We start from the raw sequence: 16,166 nt of genomic DNA on the forward strand, positions 1-16,166 counted from the left end.
TTTAATAGAAAAGCCATTCATCTCAGTTATGTGGCCAGGAAGAAAAAAAAATCTACAGCACCAGAAGTTCATTGGAACAAAATTCTAGAAAATAAATCATACTAAAACTTAGGAAACATAGAGCAACAATGGTATTTAAATTACAGAAGAATTATTAATTCTGGTTGAGTTCTGACAAACCTGGAACCCCAGTTGAATTGGAAATTGATTTAAATTGCTATTGTCAAGTGTTAAAGATGAAAAAAAGACATGGGACGTCACAAAACAATATGCCTGTGTTATTTAAATCGTGAAATGAGATGTCAATATCCTTTTTTTCCCCTCACCCATTTGTACATTTGCATTTTGATGAAGAATATCAGACCCGGATGTCATGAAAGACTGGATTCTGGTGACTAAATAGATTAGGAGATGAAGGAAGAGTTCTAGTTTAAAGGGCTACAAAATATTTTCATTTTCTTTACCACAACCATCACAAATTGTATTAATTCTTTGTGCATTTACTAAATAATTCAATGCGTCTTCCAATCCATTAATTTGGCAATGCATGACCATTTTGCAAAAGATCTGAAATTTTTTATGTTTTTATTAATAATCATGATTGTTTGCAACTGATTTTGAAGATAAGTCTTAGAAGACGCTGTCGTTACATAACATCTCTTTCTTCTAAAACAGTGGGACGTCAGACCTTTTTGCAACATGTTCCAAGGCTGAAATAAGAATCTGGCATACCCCGACCAATAAAGAGCTACTGCGAATTGTTGTGCCTAACATGACATGCAATTCCCTTGAATTTATGCACGATGGGAGGAGCATTATTAGTGGTAAGCAATTGAAAGGTTTGAGTTTAGTTTATTGTCATGTGTGCCAAAGTACAGTGAAGAACTTCTGTTGCGCGCTAACTAGTCTGCGGAAAGACAATACATGATTACTATCGAGCCTTCCACAGTGTACAGATACATGATAAAGGGAAATAACTGGAATAAAGGGCCTGTCCCACTTAGGCGACTTTTTAGGCAAGTGCAGGAGACTCTGCGCTCGCCTCATGATCGCCACATGGTCGCTACATGTTCGCTGGTGGTCTCTGGTGAGTTTCCTTCATGGTCGCGAGGAGTTCCCGCATTCTGGGAACTAGTCACAGCCTCAGTATTGTCGCCGTAAATTTTTCAACATGTGACCAAAAATTGGTCGTCATGGAGAAAATTGATAATCCTGTAGTCGTAGGTGCAGTTGTAGTGGGGTCGCCATGTAGTTATGGGTAGTCGAGGTAGTCGTAGGTAGTTTTAGTTAATCCCCTTTGCTGACCAGGCATTTTCATTGGCTCATTGGGGAAATAAATGTATGCACGGGTTTTCAGAACCAAGGATACCCGACCGGCAATGTTAAATGCCTGCCAAACTTCACAGCTGTGTCTCTGGCATTAAAAGTTATCCGGCTTCTTAAAACCATATAATATAACCATATAACAATTACAGCACGGAAACAGGCCAGCTCGGCCCTTCTAGTCCGTGCCGAACACTTATTCTCCCCTAGTCCCATCTACCTGCACTCAGACCACAACCCTCCATTCCTTTCCCGTCCATATACCTATCCAATTTATTTTTAAATTATAAAATCGAACCTGCCTCCACCACTTCCACTGGAAGCTCATTCCACACAGCTACCACTCTCTGAGTAAAGAAGTTCCCCCTCATGTTACCCCTAAACTTCTGTCCCTTAATTCTCAAATCAAAAGTGTCTCCACTCCTTCTCTCCCCCCTTCTCCCCCCCCCCCCTCTTCTCCCCCACCTTCTTCTCCCCCCCCCTTCTTCTCCCCCCCACTTCTTCTCCCCCCTTTCTCTCCCCCCTCTCTCCACCCCCCTCTTTTAAAGGACTTATCGTACATTATGCTTACCATCTTAACCTTCCTGTTCATCGCGGTGTGTGTCTGTATCACCTTGGCTTTGTGCCGTGTGAATTTCCCCCACTTTCCCTGGCCCCCAACTTTACCATATGTTTGTGTGTGTTCCACTCTGACAGTCGCCGTTCCAGTTCCCGGTGTTTCAGGCAAGTGCCGCAAACTTGACAGTCGCCGGCAGTCTGCTGAAAAATCGCCGAAGTGGGACAGGCCCTTAACGTTTACTGCAAAGTAAAGTCTGATCAAAGATTAATAGTCGCTCAGGACTAGTTTTCTAGTTGTTGGTAGAATGGTTCAGTTGCCTGATAATAGCTGGGAAGGACTTCATTATTCTATATTTGAATACATTTTTGTTCACAATGCAATGTTTTTTTTATGTGAAATTTCCACAGCTTGGAACGATGGGAAGATTCGAGCTTTTACTCCAGAGACTGGCAAATTAATGTATGTGATCCACAACGCTCACCATGATGGTGTCACGGCAATTGCAAGCACTTATGATGGCAAGAAAATAATCAGTGGCGGTGGTGAAGGACAGGTTTGTACAAACCATAACATAGTTTAGAAAAGGCAATAAAGTTGGTATTGCGCAGGTTTCAGCATTATGCAATTAATAATTGATATAATTTACACAAATGAAACACAATAATGACTTTCTCTGGGATATTTTTTGAATTGCTTGGAAAAATTGATGAGCCTCTTCCTATTATGATTCATTCTTCCAACCCCAACAGTTTTGTACTGTTTCTGCAAGGGGGAACTTCATTTCACTTCTATCGCTCCTTTTGGACCATTGCAGAAGAATTTGGACTATGGTCTGATGAAGTGTCCCGACCCAAAACATCACCTATCCATGGTCTCCAGAAATGTTGCCCTGACCCATGGAGTTACTCCAGCACTTTGTATTCTTTTGTGTAAACCAGCATCTGCCGTTCCTTGTTTCTAAACTTGGACCATGTTGTCCCAGGGGGTAGCAATTGTTGGCCAAATCCAAGAGAACAATTTTTATTCCCTTAGCCAAGAGGTCTGGAAGGCAAGTGGATATGTATCTAAAGCTTTGCCCCTGCTACTGCATTCATTTTACTCCCCCCTTCTCCCACTCTTCAGAGGTCTCCCCAGGCCTTTATCTATCTCCCCCAGGGAACATTGCTGCTGTAAATTACCCCCACCACACAATAGTGCTGAATAATTTGCAATTCACACCTTTGTCCCTACTCCCTCCACACGCCCCCCAAACCCCCAGAGGAGGTATTAGAACCTGATGCAACAGCAACATTTAAGAGGCATTTAGACAGATATATGAAGAGGAAGGGGATGAAGAGATATGGAAAATGAGCGGACAGAATCAATTTGCATGATGGCTGGTGCAAGCGTGCTTGGGTCTATTTTCTTGCTGCACGTTTCTATATTCTATATCTGCGCTTGTGCCTTAAAAAAATCTCTACCTATTTCCACCTTCCAATACGAGGCCTGTAGTTCTGCACAACCAAGCACTGTTTAAATGTTGATGAGGGTTTATTTTCAGGCAACTCTCTGCCTGCTGGTCCCAGAAGTGGATCTGCAATCATTCATTACAATATCCCTACTATTTTGAACACAAACTAGAGAGCGATCCTGAGCTGTCGTCTACCTGATTGGAGTCCCTCGGACTATCTTTAGTAACTGAACTTTACCCTGCTCTAAACCTTATTCCCTTTATCCTGTATCTGAAAACTGTGGACAGCTCAATTGTAATCACATATAGTATTTCCGTTGACTAGATAGCACGCAACTGTACCCCTGTACATGTGACAATAAACTGAACTGAACTAAACTGTCTAAACTAAACTAAACTCTATCCCAATTTCAGGCTGTGAGATCCAGACTCCCGACCAACTTCTGTATCAAAAATATTTCTTCAACTTCCCTCTAATCTTTCTACCAATTATTAAAATCTATGCCTTCTGATTATTGACTACTCTGTTAAGGGAAAATAAATCTCCTTTTATTCTGTCCAGACCCCACTCAATTTTTTACACTTCAATTTAATCTTCGCCTCATGTCCCTTACCTTCCCAAGAAATAATCAAAAGGTAGCCCCATCATTTCTCCAAGATACAGTTTTCCCGATTCTGTTATGTCTTTCGAAATCTCTGCTGGAACCATGGCACCCAGACACCATTGGATTAACCATTCAAATCGCTTATTTGAGAAAGCTTTCTGATTTCAGGTGCGTGTGTGGGAGATTGGTGGAAAAACCCAGAGGCTGATTGAAGCTCTAAAGGAACATTCATCAACTATTTCATGCATTAAAGTTAAAAAAAACAATGAAGAATGTGTAACAGCGAGCTTCGATGGTACTTGTATCATCTGGGATTTAATGTAAGTGCTTGGAAAATTGACTTCTATTATTTAAGGAATATGAATCTGTGTTCCCACTACAATGACCACGTTACTTAAAAATTGCTACCACTAGGGGCGCCGCATTGAAGGCAGCCTCTGCCTACAGTCTGTTCGTTTTTTCCTATTTTTATTAATTTTAGTTTGTCTGACCAGTTTGTTTTGGGGATTATTTCGTTTTTTTATGTGGGGGAGGGGGGTAGGGTAAGGGGGGAACCGTTTCCCAGTCGCTTCCTGGCAAGAATGCGACTATTTCGCCGAGTCGCGTCCTCGCCCCCCCCCCCCCCTCTCGCGGCCTACCACTGGATCGCAGCGGCCTTTCCTACTGGAGACTGGGGACCGGACCAGTGCTTCGGCAGCGGCGGCGCTGTGCTGGATTCACCGCAGAGCGGGCGATGCCTACCTCGATCGCTGTTTGAAGCTCTGGAGCGTTGGGCCTGCAGCGTCGACATCGCAGAGCTGTGGGTCCCTGCGCGTGCGGCGCTGAACAACATCGCGGAGTCCCTGGGGTCCTTTGCCGAGGGCCGCCTGCGTGAATCTCCGCCCGGCGCAGCATGGGGACTTCGGGAGTCGCGGACTCCGGTGGGAAGCGGCCGATTTGTAGGTCCAAGCCGCTGGGGTTGGCCTCCCGTTCTGACGTTGAAGTTCCAACATCCCGGCGAGCGGGCCTGAGCGGCGGGCCGCCCATAGCGGCGACTGTGGAGGGCTCCGGAGGCCCCGACCACGGAGGAACATCAGAGGAAGAGGACTGACTTTGGTGCCTTCCCTCACAGTGGGAAACTTTTGATTCTGCTGTGTGGGGATGTTTTATGTTGGACTCTATCGTGTGTTGTGTTCTTTATATTATTGTAGGGCTGTATGGTGCACACACATTTCACTGTACCAACTGGTACATGTGGCAAATAAATGTATCTTGTAAATATTCCCAGATTATAGACGGTGTCATCAGGTTAATCAGTCATAATTTAACATGCTGCTTCTTCCTTGAAGAAGAAAGATTGCATTCACAACATCCACAATCTGTAATCTTCCCAAATCATCTGTTATTGAATTACATTTCTTTTTTGTGGAAACATGGTTGTCATATGGGAAATATCAACTAATCACTGAAAGATAGAGTATGGAAATGGGCCCTTTGGTCCATTGTCTCCACACTGACCATCGATCACCCCTTCACACTAGTTCTATGTTATCCCACGTTTTCGTCCACTCCCGACACACTAAGAACAATTTACTAGCCAGTTGACCAACAAACCGGCACGTTGTTGCGATGTGGGAGGAAACCCACATGGTTACAGGGAGAACATGCAAACTCCAGCAGAGGATGGTGGCGCAGTGGTAGAGTTGCTGCATTACAGCGCCAAGGACCTAGGTACGATCTGTACGAAGTTTGTACTTCATCCGTCATCTGCGTGGGATCTCCGGTTTCCTTCCACACTCCAAACACGGACAGGTTTGTAGGTTAAAATTAGCTTGGTATAATTGGAAATTGTCCCTAGTGTGAGTAGGATAGCTTTGGTGTGTGAGGATCGCTGGTCGGCGTGGACTCGGTGGACCGAAGGGCCGGTTTCCGTGCTGTATCTCTAAACTAAACTAAACTAAACTTTAAAAAAAGACAACTGGAGTCAGATTTGCACCCGGGTCTCTGGCACGGTGAGGCAGCAGCTCACCAGCTGTGCCACCATGACACTGAATAGTGGCAGCCAGTTTGGACACAAGGGTCTGTTAAATGCTGTAATGACAATGGCCAGATTTAGCTGATTTAGGGATGTGTAGGCAAAGACACAGCAGTATTCTTCTTCAAGATAGAAGCAGTGTATCTTCTGCAGTGATGTAAGAGTACAGACTGGGTCTTGGTCGAACATCTCACAGTGAGCTGTCCTCCATTTCCGTTTCATCCTAGATGGTGATTCTAAATTGAAACTCAAAACCCTAACTATCAGATGATCATTACTTGTAAAATGTATCTTTCCCAGACAAAAAAGGGCGGCACAGTGGTGCAACAGTAGAGTTGCTGCTTTACAGCGTCAGAGACCCGGGTTCAATCCTGACTACGGGTACTATCTGTATGGTGTTTGCACGTTCTCCCTGTGATCACGTGGGTTTTCTCTGGCTAATTGGCTTCTGTAAATTGTACCTCATGTGTAGGATAGAACTAGTGAATGGGTGATCAATGATCAGTGTGGACTCAGTGGGCCAAAGAGCCTGTTCCACATTGTATCTCTAAACTAAATTAAACTAGATTAAACTCAAAACTATTGGAGTCCACACTAGTAAATGTAAATGTTGGTTATTTAGTAGCAGAATGAAGATAAATTATGGTGGTGAAAAGCTAACAGCAGAGACGGTGAATATGTAGTTTGTACCAGTAGAAAAGTCAATCAACATGCCAGAAATGTTGGTAAACCAAGAGTTCAGTGAGATGAGGAAAATGCTCTCTGGTATTTAGTGTGTCAGGTTTGCATATTCTCTCGATAATATTGTTGGTTTACAAAGTTGGTGCTCCCAGATCCTAAAGATTCTAAAGGTGTGTGGTTTGGTAGTCTAAATGGCCACAGTAAATTGCCCCTAGTATGTAAATTAAGTTGAGGAATGTTGGTCGGAGTTTATGGGAATGTGGGATTAATGTAAATGAGTGCAGACTTAGTGGGCCAGAGGACCTATTTCCATGTTCAGCTTGGTTTAAAGATACAGAATGGAAACGGGTCTTTAGGCCCACCGAGTCCACGTCGACCACCGATCACCCGTTTACACTAGTTCTATGTTATCCCACTTTCAAATCCATTCCCTACACACTAGGAGCAATTTACAGAGGCTAATTAACCTACAAACCCGCACGTCTTTGAAAAGTGTGAGGAAACCCGAACACCCGGAAGAAACCTACTCCGCCACAGGGAGAATGTGCAAACTCCACACAGACAGCACCCGAGGTCAGGATCAAACCCCGGTCTCTGGTGCTGTGTGACAGCAGCACTACCAGCTGCGCCACAGTGCTACCCTGACTAGGTGGTACATGACTAAATTTATTGGCATGGTGCATAAAAATAGAGGAATGCAAAACAATTTCTGGGGCTTTTTTCATAATGATCTGAACAAATATTGGTGGTCAGTTATCTTTATGTGTTGTTTCATAAAAATAGAAAAATAAACAAGCACAAGGAATTGGAAAGAAAAATAAGATGGTGGCTTTCAGTGCAAGGACAATGGTTAGGAATTGTGGGGCAAGAGTAAGGTGGGGCACAATTTTTATAGATGACTACCGATTTGTACCAAAGGAAGGATAGACTGTCCTTGGAAATGTTCCAACATAAAATTATTGGACTGAATGTCACTGTCCTAAGGTCTTCAAAGTGTGTCATCTGAAATGATGCTCTATTCTCTACGACACCTATTGTAAATCTACTAAGATTGTGCTGAAATCTCTGGAATGAAGTTTATCCATAAGCTTCTCTGTATAAATAACATTGATGGATTTCTACCCAAAGATGTACAGGTTTGTAGGTTATTAGAGTTTGATAAAATTGTAAATTGTGTGTGCGGCCTGTTTCCGCACTGCATCTCTAAAGTCTAAAAAGAGATAGCAGACAGAATTTTGTGTGTTCCATGGAAAATTAAAAATAACTCCCCTAATTTCTTTGGTTTCCCTATCCATTTAGTTGCAATACACCAACCCCATTATTACGCAAACATTACTTTATGGTTTTACAAAACAATTTTATTACCCTTGGAATGAACGTACAGATGCTCCCAATGTTACGACAGATTCCGTTACTGAGGACCATTTGTACCCATACGGTTCATGTTGGTAATATGCAAGAAATGTCAATAAAATCATAAGCCAACAAAGGGCCAGATGAATTTAAACCAGTGTGTTTAACTTAACCATTCAGATATTGCTGTGAACCAAGTTTCCCAATGACAGAAGATGCCTGCAGCCCCGCGGCAACGAGTAAATCCATCCCACCAGCCTCCCAAACGCTTGGTCGTAGTCATGGACTGTACATAAGTTAGCCATTCGTGATCTGGGGAGGATGTGTGTGTTGAAATAGAGCAGTTTCAGATGAGAATGTGTTCACATTTGTATTCCAGCAGATGGCAACATTGAACTTCTCATGCAGGATGTAAATAGTTCAGTGCTCCGTGCTCTGCTTGTAGCGATGCTACGGCCAATTGATTGAAAGATACAGCATGGGAACTTGCCCTTATGCCCACAGTCCATGCCAACCATCGATCACCCATTCACACTAGTTCTATGTTATCCCACTTTCACCTCCACTCCCTGCACACTCAGGGCAATTTACAGAGGCCAATTAACCGACAAGGTTAATTTACAGAGGCGAACTTACAGAGGTCAACTATCCAACAAACCTGCACATCTTTGGAACGTGGGAGGAACCCAGTGGAATCCCATACGGTCACAGGGAGAATTCAGGCAAACTCCACACAGGCAGAATTGAACCTGGGGCTCTAGCACTGTGGGGCAGCAGCTCTACCAGCTGCATCACCTGTGCTGCTCTGTTACAAGTATTATTTTTAATAAACATTTTGATATTTTTTGATTTGTATCATGATTCACCTGGTAAACTCGCATCTTAGCATGAAATTGATCTACATGGCTGATCAATATTTTAGATTCAAACTTAATCTGTGTGGCACTTCTTGATTTCCCTTGCAGTTCATTAAAATTTAAGAAAAAACAATTAGACAAAGAAAAATAGGCTGCTAACCTATCATCAAAATTCAGATATAAGATCATTGATCTGCATTATGAACACTTCACCATAGTTTAGTTTAGTTTAGTTTAGAGATACAGCATGAAAAAATCCCTTCAGCCCATCAAGTCTGTGCTGACCAGCGATCACTCTGTACCCTGCACTATCGTACACACTTGGGACTATTTACAATTTTTACCAAAGTCAGTTAGCCTACAAACCTGTATGATTCCCCTACTCTGGGCAAGAGGCTCTGTGTCCACCCATTCCTCTCATGATTTTGTACACCTCTGTATGATCACCGCTCATCCTTCTCGGGAGAACGTATAAACTTCTATAGATAGCAACTGTGGTCAGGATGAACCCCGATCTCTGATGCTGTAAGGCGGCAACTGTCCCGATGTGCCATCGTGCTGCATAGTTGCTGCCTGATCATCAAAGTATTTGCAGCATTTTCTGATTTTATTTCAATTTTCCAACATGAACAATATTTTATTTTTATGATGCTATAACTAGCCTGTTTTACAGCCTTGGGCTATAAAAGCAAAATTAAATAATACCATTCCTACTCAAGATAATTATGACCAAATCAGAAAGCCTAGAGTGGAAAGCTTACATATAAATCGTATAAGGATAGGATCATGATCAAAATATACTCTTATGAACACACAACTTGCTGACACTCAAATCCGAGTCCAAAATACCTGAAGTAGATTTAAGCATTAACTATAATCCTGAAGGTACACAGCCTATTTGCGAAAAGAAGGAGAAAATGTGAGAGTGAAGGGAGGTAAAATAATTGTATTTTCAATGGAGCTTTCACAATAGAATGGTACAAACTTTACTTTTTTTTTTTCACAGTCGATATGCAAGAAATCAAATGTTTTTGGCCAACACCCTTTTCAAAGTTGTCTGTTATCATCCTGATGAATATCAAATAATAACCAGTGGAAAAGACAGGAAGGTAAGGGAATTTATATATGAGATCCATTTATTTTTGAAATGGAAAGATTTGCACCTAATCAAAATACCATTTCAATAAGAGCCCCACGATAAATTTTAAACAATAGACAATAGGTGCAGGAGTAGGCCATTCGGCCCTTCAAGCCAGCACCACCATTCAATGTGATCATGGCTGATCATCCCCAATCAGTATCCCGTTCCTGCCTTCTCCCCATATCCCCTGACTCCGCTATTTTTAAACACATACCAACTTAAACAAACCTTCAATTTTTTCAAAGGTTTTCTTTTGGTAGCAGGAATTTTATTTTACTCAAGGTAATCCCAAGTATAGGAGCAGTTTACTTTAGACTTTAGAAATACAGCGTGGCCACAGGCTCTTCGGCCCACCGAGTCTGCACTGACCAGCAATCACCTCGTACGCTAGCACTATCTTACACACTAGGGACAATTTACAATTTTACTGAAGCCAATTAATCTACAAACCTGTACTTCTTTGGAAGGTGGGAGGAAACCGGAGCACCCACGTGGTCGCAGGGAGAAGGTACAAACTGTACAGACTGTACTTGTAGTCAGGATTGAACCCGGCTCTCTGGACTCCACCGCAGTGCTGCTGTGCTGCCCCTTTTTATTATAAAGTTGTATTATATTCATCTTAAACCCCTCCCTTCCTTCCCTTGAAGAAAATTATTTTTGTGTCTGCTCAAAATTAGTCCTGTCTGTGATATTTACGCTATAATAACTCCGTTTAATTTATGCTTAAAGTTTGATATTAAGTGTTAGTATCCTATTCACCAGTAGGATATTGTAGCCCAAATAGAAGCAATATAAACCAAGAGCTCTAGTGCTCTATTGGAATCGGATAACTCTATCAATCTAGTAATCAAGACCAAGGCTTTTCTCTTCATTCTTATTAATATAATGGCCGAGAGCATTAAACTTTCCACACACTACCATGTTGGAAAGGGTGCAGAGATTTACGAGGATGTTGCTGGGACTCGAGGGCCTGAGCTATAGGGGGAGGTTGAACAGGCAAGGACTATGAAAGGTAACTTTTTCACTCAAATGGTAGTGAGTATATGGACTGAGCTGCCGGGGGAGGTAGTTGAGGCAGGTACTATCGCAACATTTAAGAAACATTTAGACAGGCACATAGATAGGACAGGTTTCGAGAAATATGGGCCAAATGCAAGCAGGTGGGACTAGTGTAGATGGGACATGTTGGCCGGCCTGGGAAAGTTGGGCCGAAGGACCTGTTTCCACGCTGTAAGACTCTATGACTCGACCATTTTTGCAATCTTGATTTTATTTTAAACAAGGAATGTTGGATTGTTCATTAAAGCATCGATTTGGTGCCATTACTAATCTTAGTAATTTAGTCCCGTTATCAATGCCAAGGGACTGAATTATGACTCTCTTGTACCCTTACAAGACCCCTGTCTTTATGTACCATTTCAAATATTGCATTTGTGTAAGAAAGATAATTGGGTTTTCAAGATAGATAGCAATTCAGTAATCACGAATGAATATGAGCAAAAGCTGACGACAGTGAAATCCGGGTTAGAGTCCGGGCCGATAAACCTTGAAGCCTGTTCTGGAGCAGCAGCAGCAGTGGATTTAAGAACTGCCGGCAGGTGCTGTCTTCATATTGTGCTTGTTTGCAGTGAAATTGAAGGAGCAAAATCGGTTTGATGTCACTGCCGTTTGAAAGAATGACCTGCAGGGAGAATCAAATGCAGCAATCACAGAAGTGCATACAGGCATTCACTGAAGGATTGCTCACTGTAATGGCTACCTTGTAAGGATACTTGATACCGTAGCTTTGGCCATTCAGGAGTTGGCTAACTTACAGCAAAATGCTCAGTAGTTCATTGCCAGCAGGGAAATGCAGGTGCTCTGGTGGTGAGATGACTTACTGATGTGAGGTCTGTGATCAATGTGTTGACATTTATTACACAAGGCTTTCTCCCCATCTCTCCCATCCCAAACTCCTGCACCCCTTTAGCCAGTTCTCGGCGTTTTCTGATCCACTAGCTCTGTGTGAATACCTTCGCCAGAAAATGTCACGGTTCAAGGACGTGTATCACACCATCTAAGGGGCTTTGGAGATGGGCAATAATTACTGGCTTTTCCAATGATACCCATGCCCCTGAATAAATATTTTAAAAACTGCCTTTGATTCTGATGGCTGAGTCTGACCGTACAGAAGTGTAGGTGAAGCAGTCAATGAGCAGGGGCTTCATGGATTCCAAAACACTGTGTATCATCTACTAGGGTATCTCAGAAGTCAAGTATACACTCTCCTTTGGCTTCTTGTGAAACCCCAGATATTTCCTTCTATATTTCCGTTCACCATGGAAATATAGTAGGAAGAAAAAATTGTGTTTACACGTTTTTCTCAATTAAAATGTTTTAAAATGATTTGTTAACACCAATTTCTGGCCTTGTACTTTCTTGGTTAGTATCTGGCAAGTCTCTAGACTTTAGAGATACAGTATGGAATCAGGCCCTTTGGCCCACCGAGTCTGCGCCGATCGGTGATCACCTAAATACTAGCATTATCCCACACACTAAGGACAATTTGCAATTTTTACCGAAGCCAACTAAACTATAAACTTGCAATTCTTTGGAGTGTGGGAGGAAACCAGAGCACCCAGAGAAAATCCATGTGGTCACGGGGAGAACGTACAAACTGGGCAGACAGCACCAGTAGTCAGGATCGAACCCGGGTCTCTAGCGCTGTAGGCAGCAACTCTACCGCTGTGCCACTGTGCCGCCCTCGAAAAGTTAAGGAAGCAGCCTTTCTAGAAATAATAAGAATTGTATAACTTCTGTAGAATAGTGGGACATGGATTGATGTCCCACTATTCCACAGAATAGTAGAATTAAAAGGGACAAAGCACACTGTGACGCCTTGCAGGTCTGGCCTTTTGTTGTTGGAATTGAGAGAGCATGGAAAGAGGATGAGAAGTTCGTATTATATGAAACTTGTAACAATAGGGACATTGTGGCCTGTGTTAAATGCCATTACTCATGCAATGGCTGATTCATCATCTTCCCATTTGTCCTCTTGGTCCATCCCATCCAAATAAGTGCTCGTAGGATGGAGTGTTTTGCAGTTGCAACACTCACTGCTTTGAGTTATCGTGTCTAGGCAGCACACCACCACTATAACTCTTACTTAGTTATTACAACACATAAGGTGGTAGTCTGTTCCCAGCAGAGAAATACCAATGGAAGGGAAAGTATTTATGGACCTTGAATATATTCTCATTGTCACGTTCTTTTAAATTGGCTGGTGCGTATCAAAGAGCACCTCCATTTTTAATTAAGTATCTGAAAGAGTAGACTGCTGCATGACAAAATGGTCGTGTTAGCTCCTCTGAATCATTGTGGAAATTTCTGTAAATGTGCAGAAATATCTTGTTATGATTGCAGACCAGGTGCAAAACGATGCGGTGGAAACACTTAAAGCTGATGAATACTTAGGGGCACCATGGGGGTTTCTTAATGTATTGTCGATGGTAGTCTGTATCGATGGGAAGGCAGTCAGAATCAGACACTCAAGCACCTTCTCAATCTGACAGTTCGCATCACAAGCAAAGTTCCTGCCAGCCTGGGGAAAATTCCATCACTCAGTCATCAATGCATTTGTCATCAAGCCATCTGCAAGATCCCAAGCTTGATGATAAGTGTCAGTTTGATTAGGTGTCAGTCAGATTATGGCCATCAGCCAGCAGTCAGCATGTCTTGTTCCAAAAGGCTGCAACTAACTGATTCTCTGAACCTCACGAGACATTAAAGTGAAGATACTGTGAGGATACGTCAGAGCAGCACAGTGGTGCTGCGCTAGAGTTTCATAGCGCCAGAGACCCGGGTTTGATCCTGTCTACGGGTGTTGTTTGTATGGAGTCTGTACATTCTCCCTGTGACTGTGTGGGTTTTCTCTGGGTGCTCCGGTTTCCTCCTACACTCCTAAGACATACAAGTTTGTAGGTTTATCGGCTTCTGTAAATTGTTCCCAGTGTGTAGGATAGTGCTAGTATATGGGGTGATCGCTGGTCGGCACGGACTCGCTGTCTGAAGGGCCTATTTCCATGCTGTATCTCTAAAGTCAAAACTTAAGTCGAAAGAAACATAGATTTATGTTTTTATTGTCATGTGTACTAAGATACAGCAAAAAGCTTTGTTTTGCATGCTATTCAAACTGATTATATTTACCATACATAAATCCAGTCGTAAAACTCAAGTACAATTGATAGAGCAAAGGGGCACACCCTTTGACCAAAGGCACATCCTTTGTGACAGATGTATGACCTGGGCCTTTCAACTGATTCCTCCTGTTCCTACAGTTTATGCTGTTGTTCATTCTCTGAGTCCAGCGGTGTTAATTTACCAGGTCTCATTGTTGATGTTATCTCCATTTTGTTTTTCAGTTGGCAACACAACTGTTTAAATTTAGCTAACTCTTAAACCTAACAAAATATTTCGAATAAGATTTCAGGCCAACCTTTTAATGCAACTTGTGTGAAGAAAGGCAGGACCACTTATGAAAATACTCGTGAAGCTGCAGTATATCTTGCCAGATTTTCTTGTCATCTCTTCTTTCCAATGCTGTTGTGCCCTTTGCTTTCCTTGTTAGTTCCCAGCTAACAAAGCCTAGCAAACTTATTATTAATGAAAATTTAAAAAACTACGGAGGCTGAAAGTCTGAAATAAAAGCGGCCTTTTTATTCTGAGGTTGAGTGAGAGTCTATGACCAGAGGGCACAGCTTCAGAATAACGGGACATACCTTTAGAAAGATGTGGAGGAATTTCTGTAGTCAGAGGGTGGTGAATCTGGTATTCATTGCCACAGACGGCAGTGGAGGTCAAGTCATTGGGTACTTTTAAGGCAGAGATTGACAGATTCTTGAATAGTAAGTGTGTTAAAGGTTCTGGGAGAAGGCAGGAGAATGGGGTTGAGAGAGATAGATAGATCAGCCATGAATGGCGGAGTAGACTCGATGGACCGAATGGCCTAATTCAGCTCCTATGACTTATGAACTCACATAAGATCACATCTGCGGTATTGTGCACTTGGCTGATCGCCCTATTGAAGGAATGATATACTCGTGACAGAGTGCAGATAAGGTTCTATGAAAAGGGACTGAGCAGACTGCGCCTGTAAACTCCTGAGGTTTGAAAAATGGATGATAATCCCATTGAAAAGTTTGTAAATACTCAAAGAACTAGTTGCAGAGATGATGTTTCCATTAACTGGAATGTTTATAAGCAGGGCCTACTGTTTTAAATATAAGCAGGGCCTACTGTCTTAAATTAAGGGATTAGCCATTCCAGACTGAGATAAAAATCAATTTGTTCAGCCAGAAGTCAGAGAATCTTTTGAATTTTCTACTCAAGGAGGCTGAGCGGCTACATTACCAAGTCTGTTCCAAGCGAGACATCAATAAATTATTGGATATTAAGGGATGTGGAGATAGAGATGGATGTGGCACTGGGGTAAAGGATCATCCATATTGGTGGCGTATTGCAAGCAACTTCTGCTGTTATGGAGGGAATATTCTTGAAGCATAATCAGTGGAGCATTACAGCCTTGCTTCTATGCACCCTTAAAAGCAGCCATCGGTATCATTTAATTCACAATTTAATTTGAAGAAATCCCACAGGTTACATTTTTCTGTTAATTGCTTAAAATCCCACCATTAATCTCCAGGGCCCTCCATACATTTAATTCATAACTTATGCATTTTGCAAGAGACTGCTCATCATGATCCTTTTGTTATGCCTGACTTATTCGAATTATCTGCTTCACAGAGCATTATTCCCGATGTACTGGCATCACGACATTACCTGCTTATAAATTTGAGATCAGAAATGCGATTATAATTAATTGGTACGTCACTCAACAACCTATTTGGGAGAGATAATTTGGACACAGCAACGTTCTGTGTCATGCAAAAGTAAATTTTATTCAAATCATAAAACTAAATCAATGGGTTCCAAATTTCCGAGAGCACTTCTGTAAAGTAATGGAACAAGAGCCGGATTGTGTCAGTGTTTTCTGCAGAAATTCAATTGCAACTGATGTATGTCGGTTCTACTTCAGAACTCTTTTTTTTTCGGGAGCGACACAGTGGCGCAGTGTTAGAGTTGCTGCCTTACAGCGCCAGAGACCCAGGTTTGAATGTGACCTTGGGTGCTGTCAGTACAGAGTTT

At 42.3% G+C, this 16,166-nt stretch overlaps 1 protein-coding gene across 2 annotated transcripts in view; it reads left to right on the forward strand.

Moving 5' to 3' along the window:
• The window catches only part of cfap52 (cilia and flagella associated protein 52), a 48,878-nt gene that overhangs the window by 23,780 nt on the left and 8,932 nt on the right, over positions 1–16,166 (forward strand). Inside the window, exons 9-12 of one of the 2 annotated variants that reach the window (XM_033044010.1) lie at positions 676–824; positions 2,290–2,435; positions 4,106–4,257; positions 9,849–9,951. In XM_033044010.1, coding sequence (XP_032899901.1) covers positions 676–824; positions 2,290–2,435; positions 4,106–4,257; positions 9,849–9,951 — 550 coding nt within the window. The remainder of the gene's footprint in view (positions 1–675; positions 825–2,289; positions 2,436–4,105; positions 4,258–9,848; positions 9,952–16,166) is intronic. The other variant, XR_004415799.1, reaches the window with a different exon arrangement.

The sequence above is a fragment of the Amblyraja radiata genome, chromosome 26 (assembly GCF_010909765.2).
Source record: "Amblyraja radiata isolate CabotCenter1 chromosome 26, sAmbRad1.1.pri, whole genome shotgun sequence".
NCBI classification, from domain to species: domain Eukaryota; kingdom Metazoa; phylum Chordata; class Chondrichthyes; order Rajiformes; family Rajidae; genus Amblyraja; species Amblyraja radiata.